The following is a 15826-nucleotide window of genomic DNA, read 5'->3' as shown; positions in this document are numbered from 1 at the left end:
GTAAGGGCTCTGTGACTGACATGATTGTTCTAAGAGACATCTAGTTGGGTCAGTGTAAGGGCTCTATGATAAGATATAGCTGTTCTAAGAGACATCTAGTTGGGGTCAATGTAAGGGCTCTGTGACTGACATGATTGTTCTAAGTGACATCTAGTTGGGGTCAATGTAAGGGCTCTGTGACTGACATGATTGTTCTAAGAGACATCTAGTTGGGGGTCAGTGTAAGGGCTCTATGATAAGATATAGCTGTTCTAAGTGATATAAATGGTGCTAAAGGACAAACTCAAAAAATTCTTCCTTTCTTCATTCATTGGAGTGGCCAACTAGTGTACACATTTTAACATATCTGTGTTTATAAAATTATTTTCATGTTTTATTTCAAATGTATACAAGATGACACTACATTTGTGTAATTAACGATTCTGTCCATCTCTCTGCTATTTTATGCTGTCGTTAAATAGCATCAACTCAGTTTACTCTAGCCTACTGTCCAGTACTTTATTTTGTCATATATTTCTTTAGCTGAGCTCAACTTAATGAGTTTTCATAGCTCGAGGCCAAGCTGATTGAACCGAAAATCAGGTGAAATCCCAGCAGGAATAGCCAGTGTTTCACACAACATTTAACAATACAATTTCTATGTCGGAATATATTCTGTGAATAATACAATTGATAGGGTCATGTGACTACTAGTTTTTGGTAGTGCTCTCCCTTACTGTGTAACCCCCCCCCCCCCCCCCCAAAAAAAAAAAAAACCCTACAAAAATCAACATACTAGTAGGTCGACCAAAACATGTTTTCAGTTTTCACTTGCACATATATAACTTCAAACCAACAGGGGTGAGACGTAGCCCAGTGGTAAAGCGCTCGCTTGATGTACGGTCGGTTTGGGATCGATCCCAGTCAGTGGGCACATTGGGCTATTTCTCGCTCCAGCCAGTGCACCATGACTGGTACATCAAAGGCTGTTGTATGTGCTATCCTGTCTATGGGATGGTGCATATAACAGATCCCTTGCTGCTAATCAAAAAGATTAGCCCATGAAGTGGCAACAGCGGGTTTCCTCCTCAATATCTGTGTGGTCAGTAACCATATGTCTGACACCATATAAACGTAAATAAAATGTGTTGAGTGCATCGTTAAATAAAACATTTCCTTCCTTCAAACCAACAGGTTATTTAAATACAACAGATGCCTGAATTTTTAGAGGTCCAATATCCTTTTCATTCCTATACTAGCTACAAGCACTACAACCGGTACACAGTTTCAGGTAATAACAACTAACACTGTTTAACAACATTTTTCTTTATTTCTTGAGGCATTTAATAACAACAATATATCACAGACTAGCTATGTAAACAGATGCAAGAGCACCATTCTGCAAACTGTTAAACATCTCACTTCATATAAAGCCAGAAAAATTATTATTATTATATAAAAAAAAGGTAATTTTTTGCCAATCTGACTTGAGCTCAAATTAATGTGCAGTAAGCTAAATCAACAGTAATCTTTTTTATTTAAAAAGATAATGTGATTATAAAATGTTAACAAATTTGACAAATCTCGAATGAACAAAATAAAATGTAACCAGTAGGGTCCTCTACAACTGAATCGTAATTAGGTCACTGTGACCTACTTTGATGCTTTAGCAAGTGTGAATAAATTTTGCAAAGAATGTCCATTGATAAATACATTGCAGCTCTAACAAATCCTAAAAATTAAAGAGTAAATGACATGTAATACCCCACCAGCTCTCTTTTTTTTTTTTTCCCCTGATTAATAAAATCTCATCAGCAACAAATGATATCAGGTTTAATTGTTTAAAACATAATATGCACACAATGAACATAAAAATTTAAATAACCTTTTAAACAGTTAAAATAATAAAGTTGAATTTATAAGGGGACGGGAAGTAGCCCAGTGGTAAAGTGCTTGCATTATGCACGATTGGTCTAGAATCGATCCCTGTTGGTGCTCCTATTGGGCTATTTCTCGTTCCAGCCTTTGGACCATGCCTGTTATATCAAAGGCTGTGGTTTGTGCCATCCTGTCTGGATTGTGCATATAACAGATCCCTTGCTACTAAAGAAAAAATATAGCGGGTTTCCTCTCTTAAGACTAAAATTTAATGTCAAAAATTATCAAAGGTTTGACATCCAATAGCCAATGATTAATAAATCAATGTGTTCTAATGGTGTCATTCAACAAAAGCAACTTTATTTATGAACTCTGATCCCTGTCTGTGCTTCCATTGGGCCATTTCTCGTTCCAGCCAGTGCACCATGACTGATATTTATTGTATATGAACTCTATTTTTATGAAGTATTCCACTCAGTGCTTCACAGCTGATACATCAAAGGCCATATAATATGTACTGTCCTATGGGAAAGTGCATTATTCCCCCCCCCCCCCCCCCCCCCCCAAAAAAAAAACCACACACAAAAATGTGAAAATTTTCAAATGGTGATTGACTATTACATGTACCAGTAACATGATTGTTCATTTTAAATAACCCTGTTCATGCTGGTTAAATGGGAATGGTAACACTTGGTTTTCATTGTGAAAAGAACAAAATTTGCTTCTTCCTATACACTGTGAGAACCAACAGTAAAATCAGCTAACCATGGGTGGATGGTTAAAAGTTTCCAGCCTGCAGTACGTGGTTGGTGTGCCAAATTTAAGTGTAAGGATTTGTTTGATGAAAATACAGTTAAGAGTTGAGTAATTGCTCAGGGGTATGAAAAATATCTCGCTAGTCAACCAGACTAGTAAAAAAACTAAATTTACCAGTCTGCCAGAATTTCTACTAGTCTGTTAGTTTACAGCACAATATGGTGGTAATACAAATTTTAGATGATCATCTGGTGAAATCAGAACCTGTTGAGATTCTTTTTAATTTATTTATTTATATTTTATTTATTTAATATTTATTTTATTATTTTTATTTTTCAAATTATTTATTTATTTCATTATTATTTTGTTTAAATTCATTTATTTATAATTTTTTTGTAATTCCAACCCGATACATTTTTTAAATATTTGAAATAAGAGTAATAATTATAAAGAGAAAGAACTACACTGAAAATAAAGCTAGATGACATATATTTAAAAAAAAGCCTGTTGGATTAGTGGTGATATTTTAAAACTTTTACTTGCATTTGGCAAAGAGACTACAAATAGTAGGTCTACATTGTACTTTTCATACCTTTGTTTACCACTGCACTCCTGTTTTTAGCTATAATTACTACAGAAACCAGCTGTGTGTGACTAACTGATTTATAGATAGAGTCCTGTACTGTGAGCTACTGTCGGTGATGGCAGCCATGTCAAAACTTATTCAGACTGAGTGATATACTTCTTGTTAGGGTGTGCAGGGAGGGTGGTGGTGGTGGTGGTGGTAGTGAAGTATACTATTTTGCATATAAGCAGAATACATACATGTATAAATATTGTGTAAATACATAATAATGGGGTGTTGTCATAAATTCATAATAAGCATTGATACATATTCAACAGTACAGGGTTATTTGGATTTTAAAAAAAGAAGATATCAAAGCCTTTGTCAACAATAGAGTAAAATATAAAACAAGGAAAGCTATTAAATTTTACAAGCAAATGTGAATTGTCACATAATTCGGGCAACAATAACTGAAAATCTTGGGTTATGGGAACTTTGTTCATGTCATTTTGACCTATAGTCCATCCCATCCTCCTACAAAAATGTTTTTTGTAAATAATTTCAGTTTAGTAAGAAGAAAAGTAACAGTGTTTTAGAAATAACAAAAAACTAAACTATTTTTGTATGCAATTTAGAAATCAGTCCACTCAGAAATAAATAATATGTAAATTCTGTAGTATGAAAAAAGGCATTTGGGACGGACTGTAGGTAAGTGATTCTTCGGTTACGTTAATTAGATTTGTACTACAGCTTTATACTCTGACATAAAATTTATTTTAAACAAAATAATTTGCAACACGGGAATATTTATTAATTTATCTAAATTATATGCTGCCAATCAAGTTATTAAAAAAATTAAGAAAATTAATGGAATACATGGTTTTTGTTTTGTTTTTTTGTAATACATGTACGTCAATTTTTAATTTTAAAATATAACTTTTTAACATGTATCTGATTGGTTTACAGTTGCATAATCAACACAAAAACAGAACAGTTTGTGTAAAAACATATTGTTTCAAGTAAATAATTACATTATAAAAGCAAATAACTTTAACATTATACATAACATTAAACACGGAAAAAAAAACAATATATAATTTAATTTTACAAGTGTGTAACAAAATTATACGTAAGTTCACGAATAACAAAATACGAACAAGTGCCGATAACAATGGATCAGTCATAGACTGGTTTAAATCCGCTTGTAGAGCTGTGACCACCACCGTAGCTGACTGGAGTGTCGTTGCCTTGAGGTCTCGAGGTGCGTGGGATCGAGCCCTCGCCCTGTGTCAGGGCTTTGTAGACACGATCATCTTGTTCTTCTCCTGTCAGCACAATATTCCGCAGGTTCGGCATCTCGGCAAACGGAATGTACATCTCACCTGCAAAACAAGAAACAAATCAACAACCATATGATCATACACAATTGTTTATTTTGTTTAACGACACCACTAGAGCACATTGATTTATATGGTGTCAGACATGCAGTCAAGGACCACACAGTTAAAGTTTCTTTTGTTTAACGACACCACTAGAGCACATTGATTTATTCATCATTGGCTATTTGATGTCATTCATTTGGTAATTTTGACATATAGTCTTAAGAGGAAACCTGTGACATTTTCCCATTAGTAGCAACGTATCTTTTATATATGCACCATCCCACAGACGGATAGCACATACCACGTCTTTGATATACCAGTCATGGTGCACTGGCTGGAATGAGAAATAGCCCAATGAGCCCACCGACAGGGATTGATCCCAGACTGACTGCGCATCAGACGAGCACTTTACCACCCCAACTTTGTGATAAATATGTGTGTCACATATAGGCCTACTCTGTATGTCTTAAAAATTCCTTTCTCTGGTCCACCTACCAACTGGAAGACCTTTCTCCGCTCTCATCTGTTCTGTTTCAAAAAATGTTTCGTGCTCCTCCCAGTGTTTGTCGCATGCAGCACAAAGGAAGTTGGAGAAGAACGCACCACAGGAACAACCTTTAAAAATACAATCAAGTTGATGCATCTTGGTCAAATTCAAATTCAAAATATTTTATCCGTTTTAGGGTTGACCGCCTCATAACAATGAGTGGTACATTGCATGTATAGAACATATATATACATATATATTTTTTTTATATCAATATACATGTACGTGAAAGTACTTGCGGTCATTATCAAAGGGTATTAACCTCTTGCAGACAAGAGTAGCCAAACTACTGTTATTGGGGTGGCAAGAAATTTACTTCCCCTTATCCAGAAATTTATTAATGTATTAATAGGGTCAAAAATCAGTAAAATGTTACCAAGTTCTAGAATTTTCTGTTTATTACCAAATTTAGCTATTTACTAATAGAGTTCAACTCATTTTATTATGATGCAAACAGTGCCCCATTCCAGCTACAATTGTATAAGTTCTAACAACCATTCTGCTTGGTTATGTATATTGTAGTGTAACACATGCCCTAATGAAGGCGGTAAAATGGAAAATGTTTTGCCAACAGTCTGCTCAAGTCACCATGTTATCAGCAGTAGTCCGAAGTCAAAGTTGCCGTAATATTTTGGACTCGATACGATATCAAAAAGAAAATCACACAACAGATGTCAAGTCACTGACTTGTTTAATGTCATAGCTCACTTCTCACGTTGTTAGTCCATGTTTTCACTTTGGCGTCAGATTGGACATGAATACATGTTGCAACATTTGCAGTGAACAGTCAAGCATTATTTCTCGGCCACATTAATTTCATTAATGCCAGAAAATACTAATTATTACTTTCATTTTAACAAAACAATATGAGTGTTATGACACAATAATGATCAATTATTTAATAACACCACATTTTTTATGAAAACATACAATTATTTTGCCTAAATTTTATTACTGGAAGTGGTATTTTATATCGAACTATTACAATTTGAACTGAGTGTATAATTCGGAATTTTTCCAAATGAATGTGGAACATTACGAAAGGTACCGATAAATGTTCACTTCACATATTTTGTATCAAACTTCTTCTCTAAATCTATGCTAAATTTCTCAGTTCTAAATTAGGGCCTGATAATGCTGATAATATTTTGGTCTATTTTACAACCAAGTAAATACTTCAGTCATAAATAGTCTGTGCATGGTCTGAACAAATTATAGTGCCCCAAAGGTGTTTGACTCCACAAGATTCTGCTGTATTTAGTACATATTCATAAAATAATTTTTAGTAAATAATATTAATTGCCTGAAAACTTGTATTAGTAAATAGTATTAATTACCTGATATTTTTAATTAGTACATAATATTAATCACCATACATTTTCAGGGCTCACCCTGTTAACTGCCAAATTAGCCAAGTGCTAATTTTTATGCAAAGTGGCTACAACATTTAGTCTTTGGCAAATAAAATATTCCTTAAATGAAACACATTTTAATAATTTTCAAGGAAATACTTGACATATCAGAAAATTGGCTAACCAAAATTGTTCCAGTGTGAGCCCTGTTTTCAAATAGTAAATAATATACAAATACCTAATATCGTTAATTAGTAAAACAAGCATTCCAGTCACACTGCGACCAATTTGGTCGCATATGTGACCTTTTTTTTTTCATTTGGCGACTAAATGATTTCATACTATCTATATAAAGAATAGAAGTAGGTGCTATCTGGCTCCTAGATGGAAAAGTTAATGTAGAGGGCTGAATTCTGAGAGTACCGTCCTACCAGGCTTAACAAAGTTTCAAATCAAGGGCCATAACTCTGTCAAAAATGGGTAAATCACCATAAGTCAAACTTGATCTGTAGCTACATGATAAAGCTATATGCAAAATTTCAACCCAATATCTCAAGGCTTTGTGGGGAAAAAACCCATCCAGAAAATAAATGTTCGTATTTCCTAAGTTCAAGGGTCATACCTCTGTCACAAATGGGTAAGTTGCCATAAAAGTCAAACTTGATCTGTAACAGTACATGATAAAGCTTCACACACAATTTTAGATCACAATCGATCTTGAGGCAAAAACAAAGTCCAGAAAGCTATACACAAAATTTCAGCTCAATATCTGAAGGTGTTGTGAAAAAAACTATCCAGTAAACTATAAACAGACTGATAGACGGATGGATGGATTAACAGTCAGACAGACGGAAGGACGGAGATGAAACCTATAGGTTGGACCAGTCGGGGACTAATAATGTGAATTACCTGACACTTTACATCTGCGGTAGTTGGGGTCGTGCTCCTCATGAGTGTGTTTACATTTACATTTGCACCTCCAGGTAGTCACGTCGAAGCCTCGCCGTCGTTGAAACCAGAATTCACCGATGTCCTCGGGGCGCGACGGAACCCACGCAAACGCCTTACACCCACACGAACCCTGTTTGCATGGGACACGAACACTGTGGCCTGGAGAGAGAAAAAAACAGAACTATATATAGTCCTCAGGGTTAGGTTTACGGTTACGTTTAGGTCCTGGAGAGAGAAAAAAACCCAACTATATATAGTCCTCAGGGTTATGGTTAGGGTCTGGAGAGAGAAAAAAACAACTATATATAGTCCTCAGGATTAGGGTTAGGGCCTGGAGAGAGAAAAAAACAGAACTAAATATAGTCCTCAGGATTACGGTTAGGGTTAGGGTTAGGGTTGGGGCCTGGAGAGAGAGAAAAAAAACTCTATATATAATCCTCAAGGTTAGTGTACGGACCTGGAGAGAAAAACCCCCAGAACTATATATAATCCTCAGGGTTAGGGTTAGGGTCTGGGGACAGAAAAAACAGAACTATATATAGTCCTCAGGGTTAGGGTTAGGGACTGGGGAGAGAAAAAACAGAACTATATAGTCCTTGGGGTTTAGGGTTAGGGCCTGGGGAGAGAAAAAACAGAACTATATATAGTCCTTGGGGTTAGGGTTAGGGCCTGGGGAGAGAAAAACCAGAACTATATATAGTCCTCAGGGTTAGGGTTAGGGCCTGGAGACAGAAAAAACCCAGAACTATATATAGTCCTCACGTTTACGGGTTAGGGCCTGGGGAGAGAAAAAACCCCAGAACAATACATGGTCCTCAGCCTCAGGGATCAAAATTAAGAATATTTTAAAAAGACTGCCGTGGGTGAAATGGCCCACTGATGGCAATTTTGAGCCTTTCTACAACATTTGTTTTTAAAGTGACTTTTGCAGAAATCAACATCACTAAAAGATTATTTTAATATGGCCCCTATGTACCGTAGACATATTTCAAATGCACAAATGTTAACTACTGGCAGACAATATACACCAGGTTTATACAGTTTAACATTGGAGTGTTACTGACAGCAGTAAAAAGTGCCATTGGTAATGCCCCCGACATAGGCCTACAGCAATTTACATCCCAACGACAACAATTGCCGTCATTCTATTGTTAAGTTCGAGACCTGCAGCCTCCATAAACACGATTTGTCTGAAAATAATTTCAATTTGATTTGACAACGTAAGAAGAAAAGTAAAACTGCTTTGGAAATAACATAAAAACCCCACTATTTTTGTGTGCAATTTAGAAAACAATCGGCTCAAAAATAAATAACTTGTAGTAAATACTATATAGTAGCAGCCTATAAAAATGATGTTTGTTGAACAATACTCTAGCACATTTTAAACTATGACTCTTTGGTTTTTAGATACTTTCTGACTGAATACGGAAATAAAGAAACACTATTGCATATATTGTTGTCAAAATGTTTGGTTTGGTTTTTAGATACTTGCTGACTAAATACGGAAATAAAGAAACACTATTGCATATATTGTTGTCAAAATGTTTGGTTTGGTTTTTAGATACTTGCTGACTGAATACGAAAATAAAGAAACACTATTGCATATATTGTTGTCAAAATGTTTGGTTTGGTTTTTAGATACTTTCTGACTGAATACAGAAATAAAAAACACTATTGCATATATTGTTGTCAAAATGTTTGGTTTGGTTTTTAGATACATTGTGTACTTTCTGACTGAATACAGAAATAAAAAAACACTATTGCATATATTGTTGTCAAAATGTTTGGTTTGGTTTTTGGGGGTGAGATGTAGCCCAGTGGTAAAATGCTCGCTTGATGCGCAGTCTGTTTGGGATCGATCCCTGTCGGTGGGCCCATTGGACTATTTCTCGCTCCAGCCAGTCAACCATGACTGGTACATCAAAGGCCGTGGTATGTGGTATCCTGTCTGTGGGATGATGCATATAAAAGATCCCTTGCTGCTAATCGGAAAGAGTAGCCCATGTAGTGGCGACAGCGGGTTTCCTCTCAAAATCTGTGTGGTCCTTAACCATATGTCCGACGCCAAATAACCGTAAATAAAATGTGTTGAGTGCATCATTAAATAAAACATTTCCTTCCTTCCTTTTTGTTTCATTTTTATTTAAACAACACCACTAGAGCACATTGATTAATTAATCATCTGCTATTGGATGTCAAACATTTAGTAATTATGACACGTAGTCATCAGAGGAAACCCTCCACTTTTTTCCATTAGCAGCAAGGGATCTTTTATATGCACTTTCCCACAGACAAGAAAGCACATACCACAGCCTTTGACCAGTTGTGGTACACCAGATCGAAAGAGAAAAAACCCAATCAGTTGAATGGATCCACCGAGGTGGTTCGATCCTGCAATGTAGGAACCTCAGGCGAGCACTCACTTAAATCACACACCCATGATTATGGTTTAGAACCCAAGTTAACAATGGGATGTATGAAGTTTGGTGGGTGGGGTAATATCTGGATATTTGGGCTATTTTGTTTTACAATTTTCAAAACAAAATTCAGGCCAACAAGTCCGATAGCAAAAGTTTCACCCATTAAACCTATTCAGGCATAAATTTTAACCCCAGTCTTCATTACCTTGGTGAATCACACATGGTTCGAGGTACAAGTATGATTTTTCAATGCATTTGTTTACAGAGGTCTAAAATATACTTGTGTATTTGTCATTCAATCTTCATTATCTTGGTGAATCATAACTGGTTCGAGCTATGATTTTTTAATACATTTGTTTACAAAGGTCTAAAATATATACCTGTGTATTTGTCATGTTCCCCAAGCAGATGTCCACAGAAACATTTTGACATTTTGTTCAATCTCTGGCAGTCATGTTTGAATTCTGGACACCGCCAGCCAATATAAATACCTGATGATAAAAGAAAAGAAAGGACACGAAAATCATTTTACATAATATGTAGAGCTCATTTCCAAAATGCAATATTCCCCGATTTCCAGATTATGAAGTTATATCATTGTAGTAATATAGCTAATTTTGAATTCCGATGACGTCACTTTACATCTCCTTACAATAACAATAAACTGAGTGCATGATGTTTCCTTTTTAATATATCCCAATGCAGGCAAAATTGCTATTGACATTTTTTTTTTTAACATTACTAATGCAACTGTGTTTGAAGAAAATCTTGTAATTAAAAACTTGTACTATATGTATTTACGAAATATGGATTTTGAAGTGAAATTAAGGTACGATATGTTATATTTATTGTGTACAGAACGAAAACAAGGGTGCGAAAAGTGAATGTCGTCAACCTTAGTTAAGGCCCTGCTATGGATAACATATTACTATTACTAACACCATTATAAAACAAATCATGGATTTTCATCATCATTCACCTTGTTTGGTTTACCCAAAAACAAAGAACGTTATTTGCAATATTATGAAAATATCAAATAAAAAATAAAATTTCACCCCTGCCTCTATTAAAAAAAAGAAGAAACAAACAAAGGAGGAAAATAATTTAGCATTTAATTTATAATTACTTTAATTCAAAAATGGTTGACATAGGCATTTTTTTGTATTTATCTAAGAATAAAGTACCTGTTTCATTAATTAATTACTGATGAAAATACAGTGAAACCTCACAAAACCAAACCCTCTGGAAACCAGAATTCTTTTAAAACTGGAAGTTTTACAGTCCCTTTTTAAAAAACAGTACAGAACTTAACCTTCCTAAATTGGATCCTTCTTAAAACCAAACATTTTTCCTGGACCCAGAGGTGTCCGGTTTAGATGGGTTTCACTGTACTACGTAATTCATAATATGTTGCTATGGATACTGGCCACCTAATTAATACGTACCAGTCTTCTGAGCCTCTACTGCAGCTTCAGTTTCGGGATCAAAGAGTTTTTTCAGCCTTGGAGCAAAATCAGGGTTCATTGCCCGAGCAAACGAGACGACGTCATAATTCTTGGCTGGTTCAATCTTCCTCATTGTGTAACCTAACAAAGAAAGAACAAAGTGTTTGATTAATTTTAATTATATATTAGTCCTCTACCATCTGTCTGTCTGTCCGTCTGTCCCACATACAGTTTTCTAGTTCAATCAACCAGTAGAAAGGTGCCAGAAAGCCATGCTAGAAGACAAACCAGCACACGTCTCAATGATGGTAATACGCCTTTTCATTTTTTGGTCAATCGGTCTTGTCATTTAGAAGGTACAGTAGACGGCCATTACTACCTGCTCATTACATCATTCTATACCCAAAGGTAGTATGTGACGTCACGTAATATACAACACTACATGCATTCCTTCTACTGACATAATACATATAAGCTGTAAGCAGGGTTATGACGTCACGGGAAATGATTTAATTTTTAAAACAAAAAAATACACAGGTACTTCTAATTAGTGTTTAAGCATTTTGTCTTGGGCACACACTGTAGATATATATACTATCTGTCATGGGCAGTTTATTTCGTTTGACGACACCCCTAGAGCAAATTAATTTACTAATCATAGACTACTGGATGTCCAACATATTTCTGACACGAGTAATTCTAATGCATTTTTTCATTTTCCCACACAGGACATTACACACCAGTTGTGGGCACTGGCTGGGATGGGAAGAAAAACAATTAAGGTACCACTGCGATTGTTGGGACAAAAAAAAAAGACAGGGTTTTTTTTTTAATCAGCAACCAGGTTACCATATTTTTTTAATTTCATATTAAAAAAAGAAATGCTAATAAGAAGTAGCCAAATGTCGCAATTATCAAAAAGGCTGGTCAGGGGATCTGTTCCTCCCACCACACTTGAAAACGAAAATGTAAAAATTTTTGTGTGTCTTACTGTATATAATATAATATAAAGATAAAAATGTGGCTTGTGCCTCCCCCCCCCCCCACACTAGATGTTATGCCCCCTCTCCACCATTTGAGATATCATTCCTATGGACCTGTCATACCTTAGACAACTGATAAAACAATACATGCACTGAGGTATTGTTATTCCAACTAGCCACTGATTAAACGTCATCTTTTCTTCACCTTCAGTGTGTGTGTGTGTGTGTGTGTGTGTGTGGGGGGGGTGATGTAGCTCAGTAGTAAAGTGATCGCATGATGCACGGTCGGTCTGGGATTGATCTCAGTTAGTGGACTCATTGGACTATTTCTCGTTCCAGCCATGCAGTGTACAACGACTGGTATATCCTAGGCCATGGTATGTGCTATCCTGTCTGTGGGATAGTGCATATAAAAGATCCCTTGCTACTAATGGAAAAATGTAGAGGGTTTCCTCTCTAAGACTACATGTACAAGTCAAAATTACCAAATGTTTGACATCTATGCAGTAGCCAATGATTAATAAATCAATGTGGTCTAGAGGTGTCGTTAAACAAAACAAAATTTAACTTTCACCTTCCGGGACCAGCAAGCCTTCCTTCGTCTTGTTCATTTTGATTGGCGCCATGTCTCGTGGAAGTCTCGGAACAAGAGCCTTGCTGCCAGCATCTTTACCTGATGAGGAAGTCGCTTTACCTCTCCCACGTCCTGTGCCAGTAGATCCCGACGCCGCAGCCTAAAAATAACATCAAATTCTAATTCACTCTGCATATAATGCGAAATCTGATTGGCTAATTAAATCCATCTGCGACAGTAAAACCAGCATTAAAGGAAGTGTATTGATTGTAATAGCCCAAAATGGATTTTGTCTCCCAACAATTTTATATATGTATTAAAAAACATTTGTGACAAAACAAAATGAAGATTGAGCTATTATAAACATTAGGATGATTATAAACACACTGATTATAAACAAACACACTGAATATAAACACACTGAACATAAACACACTGAACATAAACACACTGAATATATATACACTGAATATAAACACACTGAATATAAACACACTGAATATATATACACTGAATATAAACACACTGAATATAAACACACTGAATATATATACACTGATTATAAACACACTGAATATAAACACACTGAATATAAACACACTGATTATAAACACACTGAATATAAACACACTGAATATAAACGCACTGCATGAATATATATACACTGATCATTTCAAGTAGAAAATGTGTTTAATATGTGATCTATTACTTGGAAATGTCTTCATGGTGGCAGAAAACTCAAGACACTCCCTTTAATGGATATCATGTAATTGTAATGGTTATATTCTATGTATTTTACATTTTTTGTCCAAGATTCTCAAGGAAGCCATTGTTTATGGTGAATGGCAACACATTAAAATTTGTATATTCTTGAGTCATAATTATGCAAAGATTATATGTGAGATTAATTAATTTGTAGTTATCTATCACAAATATATGTAAAAATAGAAAAACATGGCACTTGCAACTTTGAGAATGGATCTTTAACATTCATAAACAAAATTACTACTGTTCAATATATATATATATATAGTACATGTACTACACTCATTTTCTAGATATATTTTTTATGATACGAGTGAACTTCTGATGTTAGTATCTGACCTCACTTTTGTTCAGTCAGATACCATGGGAAGGTTACTCATTTCGTAAAAATGATATCTAGCGAAAATGAGTGTGGTATTTTATTTTTCTTACCTTCAAATAATTTAAAATCTTAATTACTTCCAACATAACAAGACATGTGAATGCACAGAACTACATTTTTTATGACAATGGAAAATGACAACACTTACCGAAATGACATCTAATATATACTTTGTGCATACAAAATGTTTACGACACACCCAGACTTTTAACAGGTGGGTAATTAAATGTTTAAAATGTTAACCGAACAAAAATGCTTTGAATAACTAAATTAAAAAGTGTAATAACCTTTGGTTTGGCTCCTTGTGATGCAGTGGGCGTGTTTCTCTTCATGTTTGTTCCATGAACTGGAATTAAACAAAATATTGTCAATTGGTCATTCTTTTAGAAACTGAACATACACTAATCAGAGGCAAATTACAGACAGGGCTGAGTGGGTAGCTATTCAGGTCCCCTCAAAATACCACAAGAATAAGGTATTTGTATCCTATATTTAATAAGAGAAAACCTAAATTTAATCCTTAGTTCAGTTTAGGACTAATTATGACCACACATTGAATTTTGGGATTTTTTTTATAAGATTTTGTTGGACAGGTACAGCATTTTGGGATTCCATCTCAATAATTTATAATCTTGCACTTCCGACTCAAAATATACAACTTGCTGAATTAGCACCGGGGCTTTTGCCAGATGATACGGAAGGTAAAATTACGTACCCTAAAATGTTTCAAATTAATGGATATATATTTTTTTTTTTTTTTGAAAGATTGTAGTAAGAGAACTGCTATTTAAAATTTTACAAAGTACATGAAATGCATACAGTGTCTAATTTCAAATGATTTTCAAACCCATAACCACTTAGATGACTTATGATCTATTTTGTTTTTATTTCATACCCTTAAATTATTTTATGGCAGAATGCTTGAGCACAGAATCCTATTAAATTTATAGCTTGATTATGACCAATTGGTTTAATTAAAATTGAAAAATGTACGGAAAAATTTATAGCTTATGTTTTTTACCTATCACACAGATGAAATTAATACCAGTATTGCTTAACTTAATAGATTTAATGATGAAGAATATATTTTAAATGATGTACCATAATAACATCAATAACCTGATAATAAGGTGTTTATTTTTGTTTGTGCAGCAATTTAATTTTTTTGGTGTCTACTGTCAACTTTTGGCAAAAGATCTGCTTCCCCATTTAACAAAAATTAATATTTTTTTTTTTACATTATTGGCAAGATTTTACTATTTCATTTCAGTTGATTTCATATCCTATCAATATTCATACACACATGCATGCATGCACACGAACATCTGGGGACACCTCTCAGCTATCTAGTCTTGGGTTTATATTAGTTTATGATGGTTAGTGATATTGTAAATTTGAAAGAAGTCGGTGTAGGCTAATGGCCTTCATCTGCCCACCAAGTTGTTAAAAATCGTGGAACGGTCGTGGGATCTGATCCCAATAACTACCAGTCTGTGGCTAAACAACCGAGGCCAATGGGGCAAAATTATGTATTTATTTATTTATTATTTCTAAACAACACCAAACGTAATCGTCATATTTTGTGCGCTGTGTCTACTACGAAGTAAAAGAAAGGCCAGGATAGAATAAAAATGTTGGTAAAATAAATAATAATTCGGAATTTTGTTGTAAAACGCAAACTGCATGCCTTAAGTATAAATCTAAAACTACATCAGAGCGCCCGAAAATGCCTCAACAGCTGCTCAAGGATCATAATTATTTAATTGATGGCGGCAGCCATTTGTAAACAAGGCATGTCGTCAAGTAGGCTAAAAGTTATAAATAGTTTAATTAATAAAAATAATACT

At 34.8% G+C, this 15826-nt stretch overlaps 1 protein-coding gene across 1 annotated transcript; it reads right to left on the bottom strand.

Moving 5' to 3' along the window:
* Positions 1–2081: 2081 nt before the first annotated feature.
* On the bottom strand, positions 2082–15781 carry LOC121379817 (protein FAM221B-like). The gene is made up of 8 exons (XM_041508472.1): positions 15667–15781; positions 14267–14325; positions 12833–12992; positions 11276–11416; positions 10211–10321; positions 7369–7569; positions 5056–5175; positions 2082–4560 (listed from the first exon to the last, which is right to left on the bottom strand). Exons 2-8 carry the CDS (start codon positions 14309–14311, stop codon positions 4355–4357), a joined length of 984 nt encoding a protein of 327 aa, XP_041364406.1. The 5' UTR covers positions 14312–14325; positions 15667–15781; the 3' UTR covers positions 2082–4354.
* Positions 15782–15826: the final 45 nt, after the last annotated feature.

This window comes from Gigantopelta aegis, chromosome 2, assembly GCF_016097555.1.
Source record: "Gigantopelta aegis isolate Gae_Host chromosome 2, Gae_host_genome, whole genome shotgun sequence".
Classification (NCBI taxonomy): Eukaryota; Metazoa; Mollusca; class Gastropoda; order Neomphalida; family Peltospiridae; genus Gigantopelta; species Gigantopelta aegis.
This window is presented reverse-complemented; position numbering and strand designations above follow the sequence as displayed.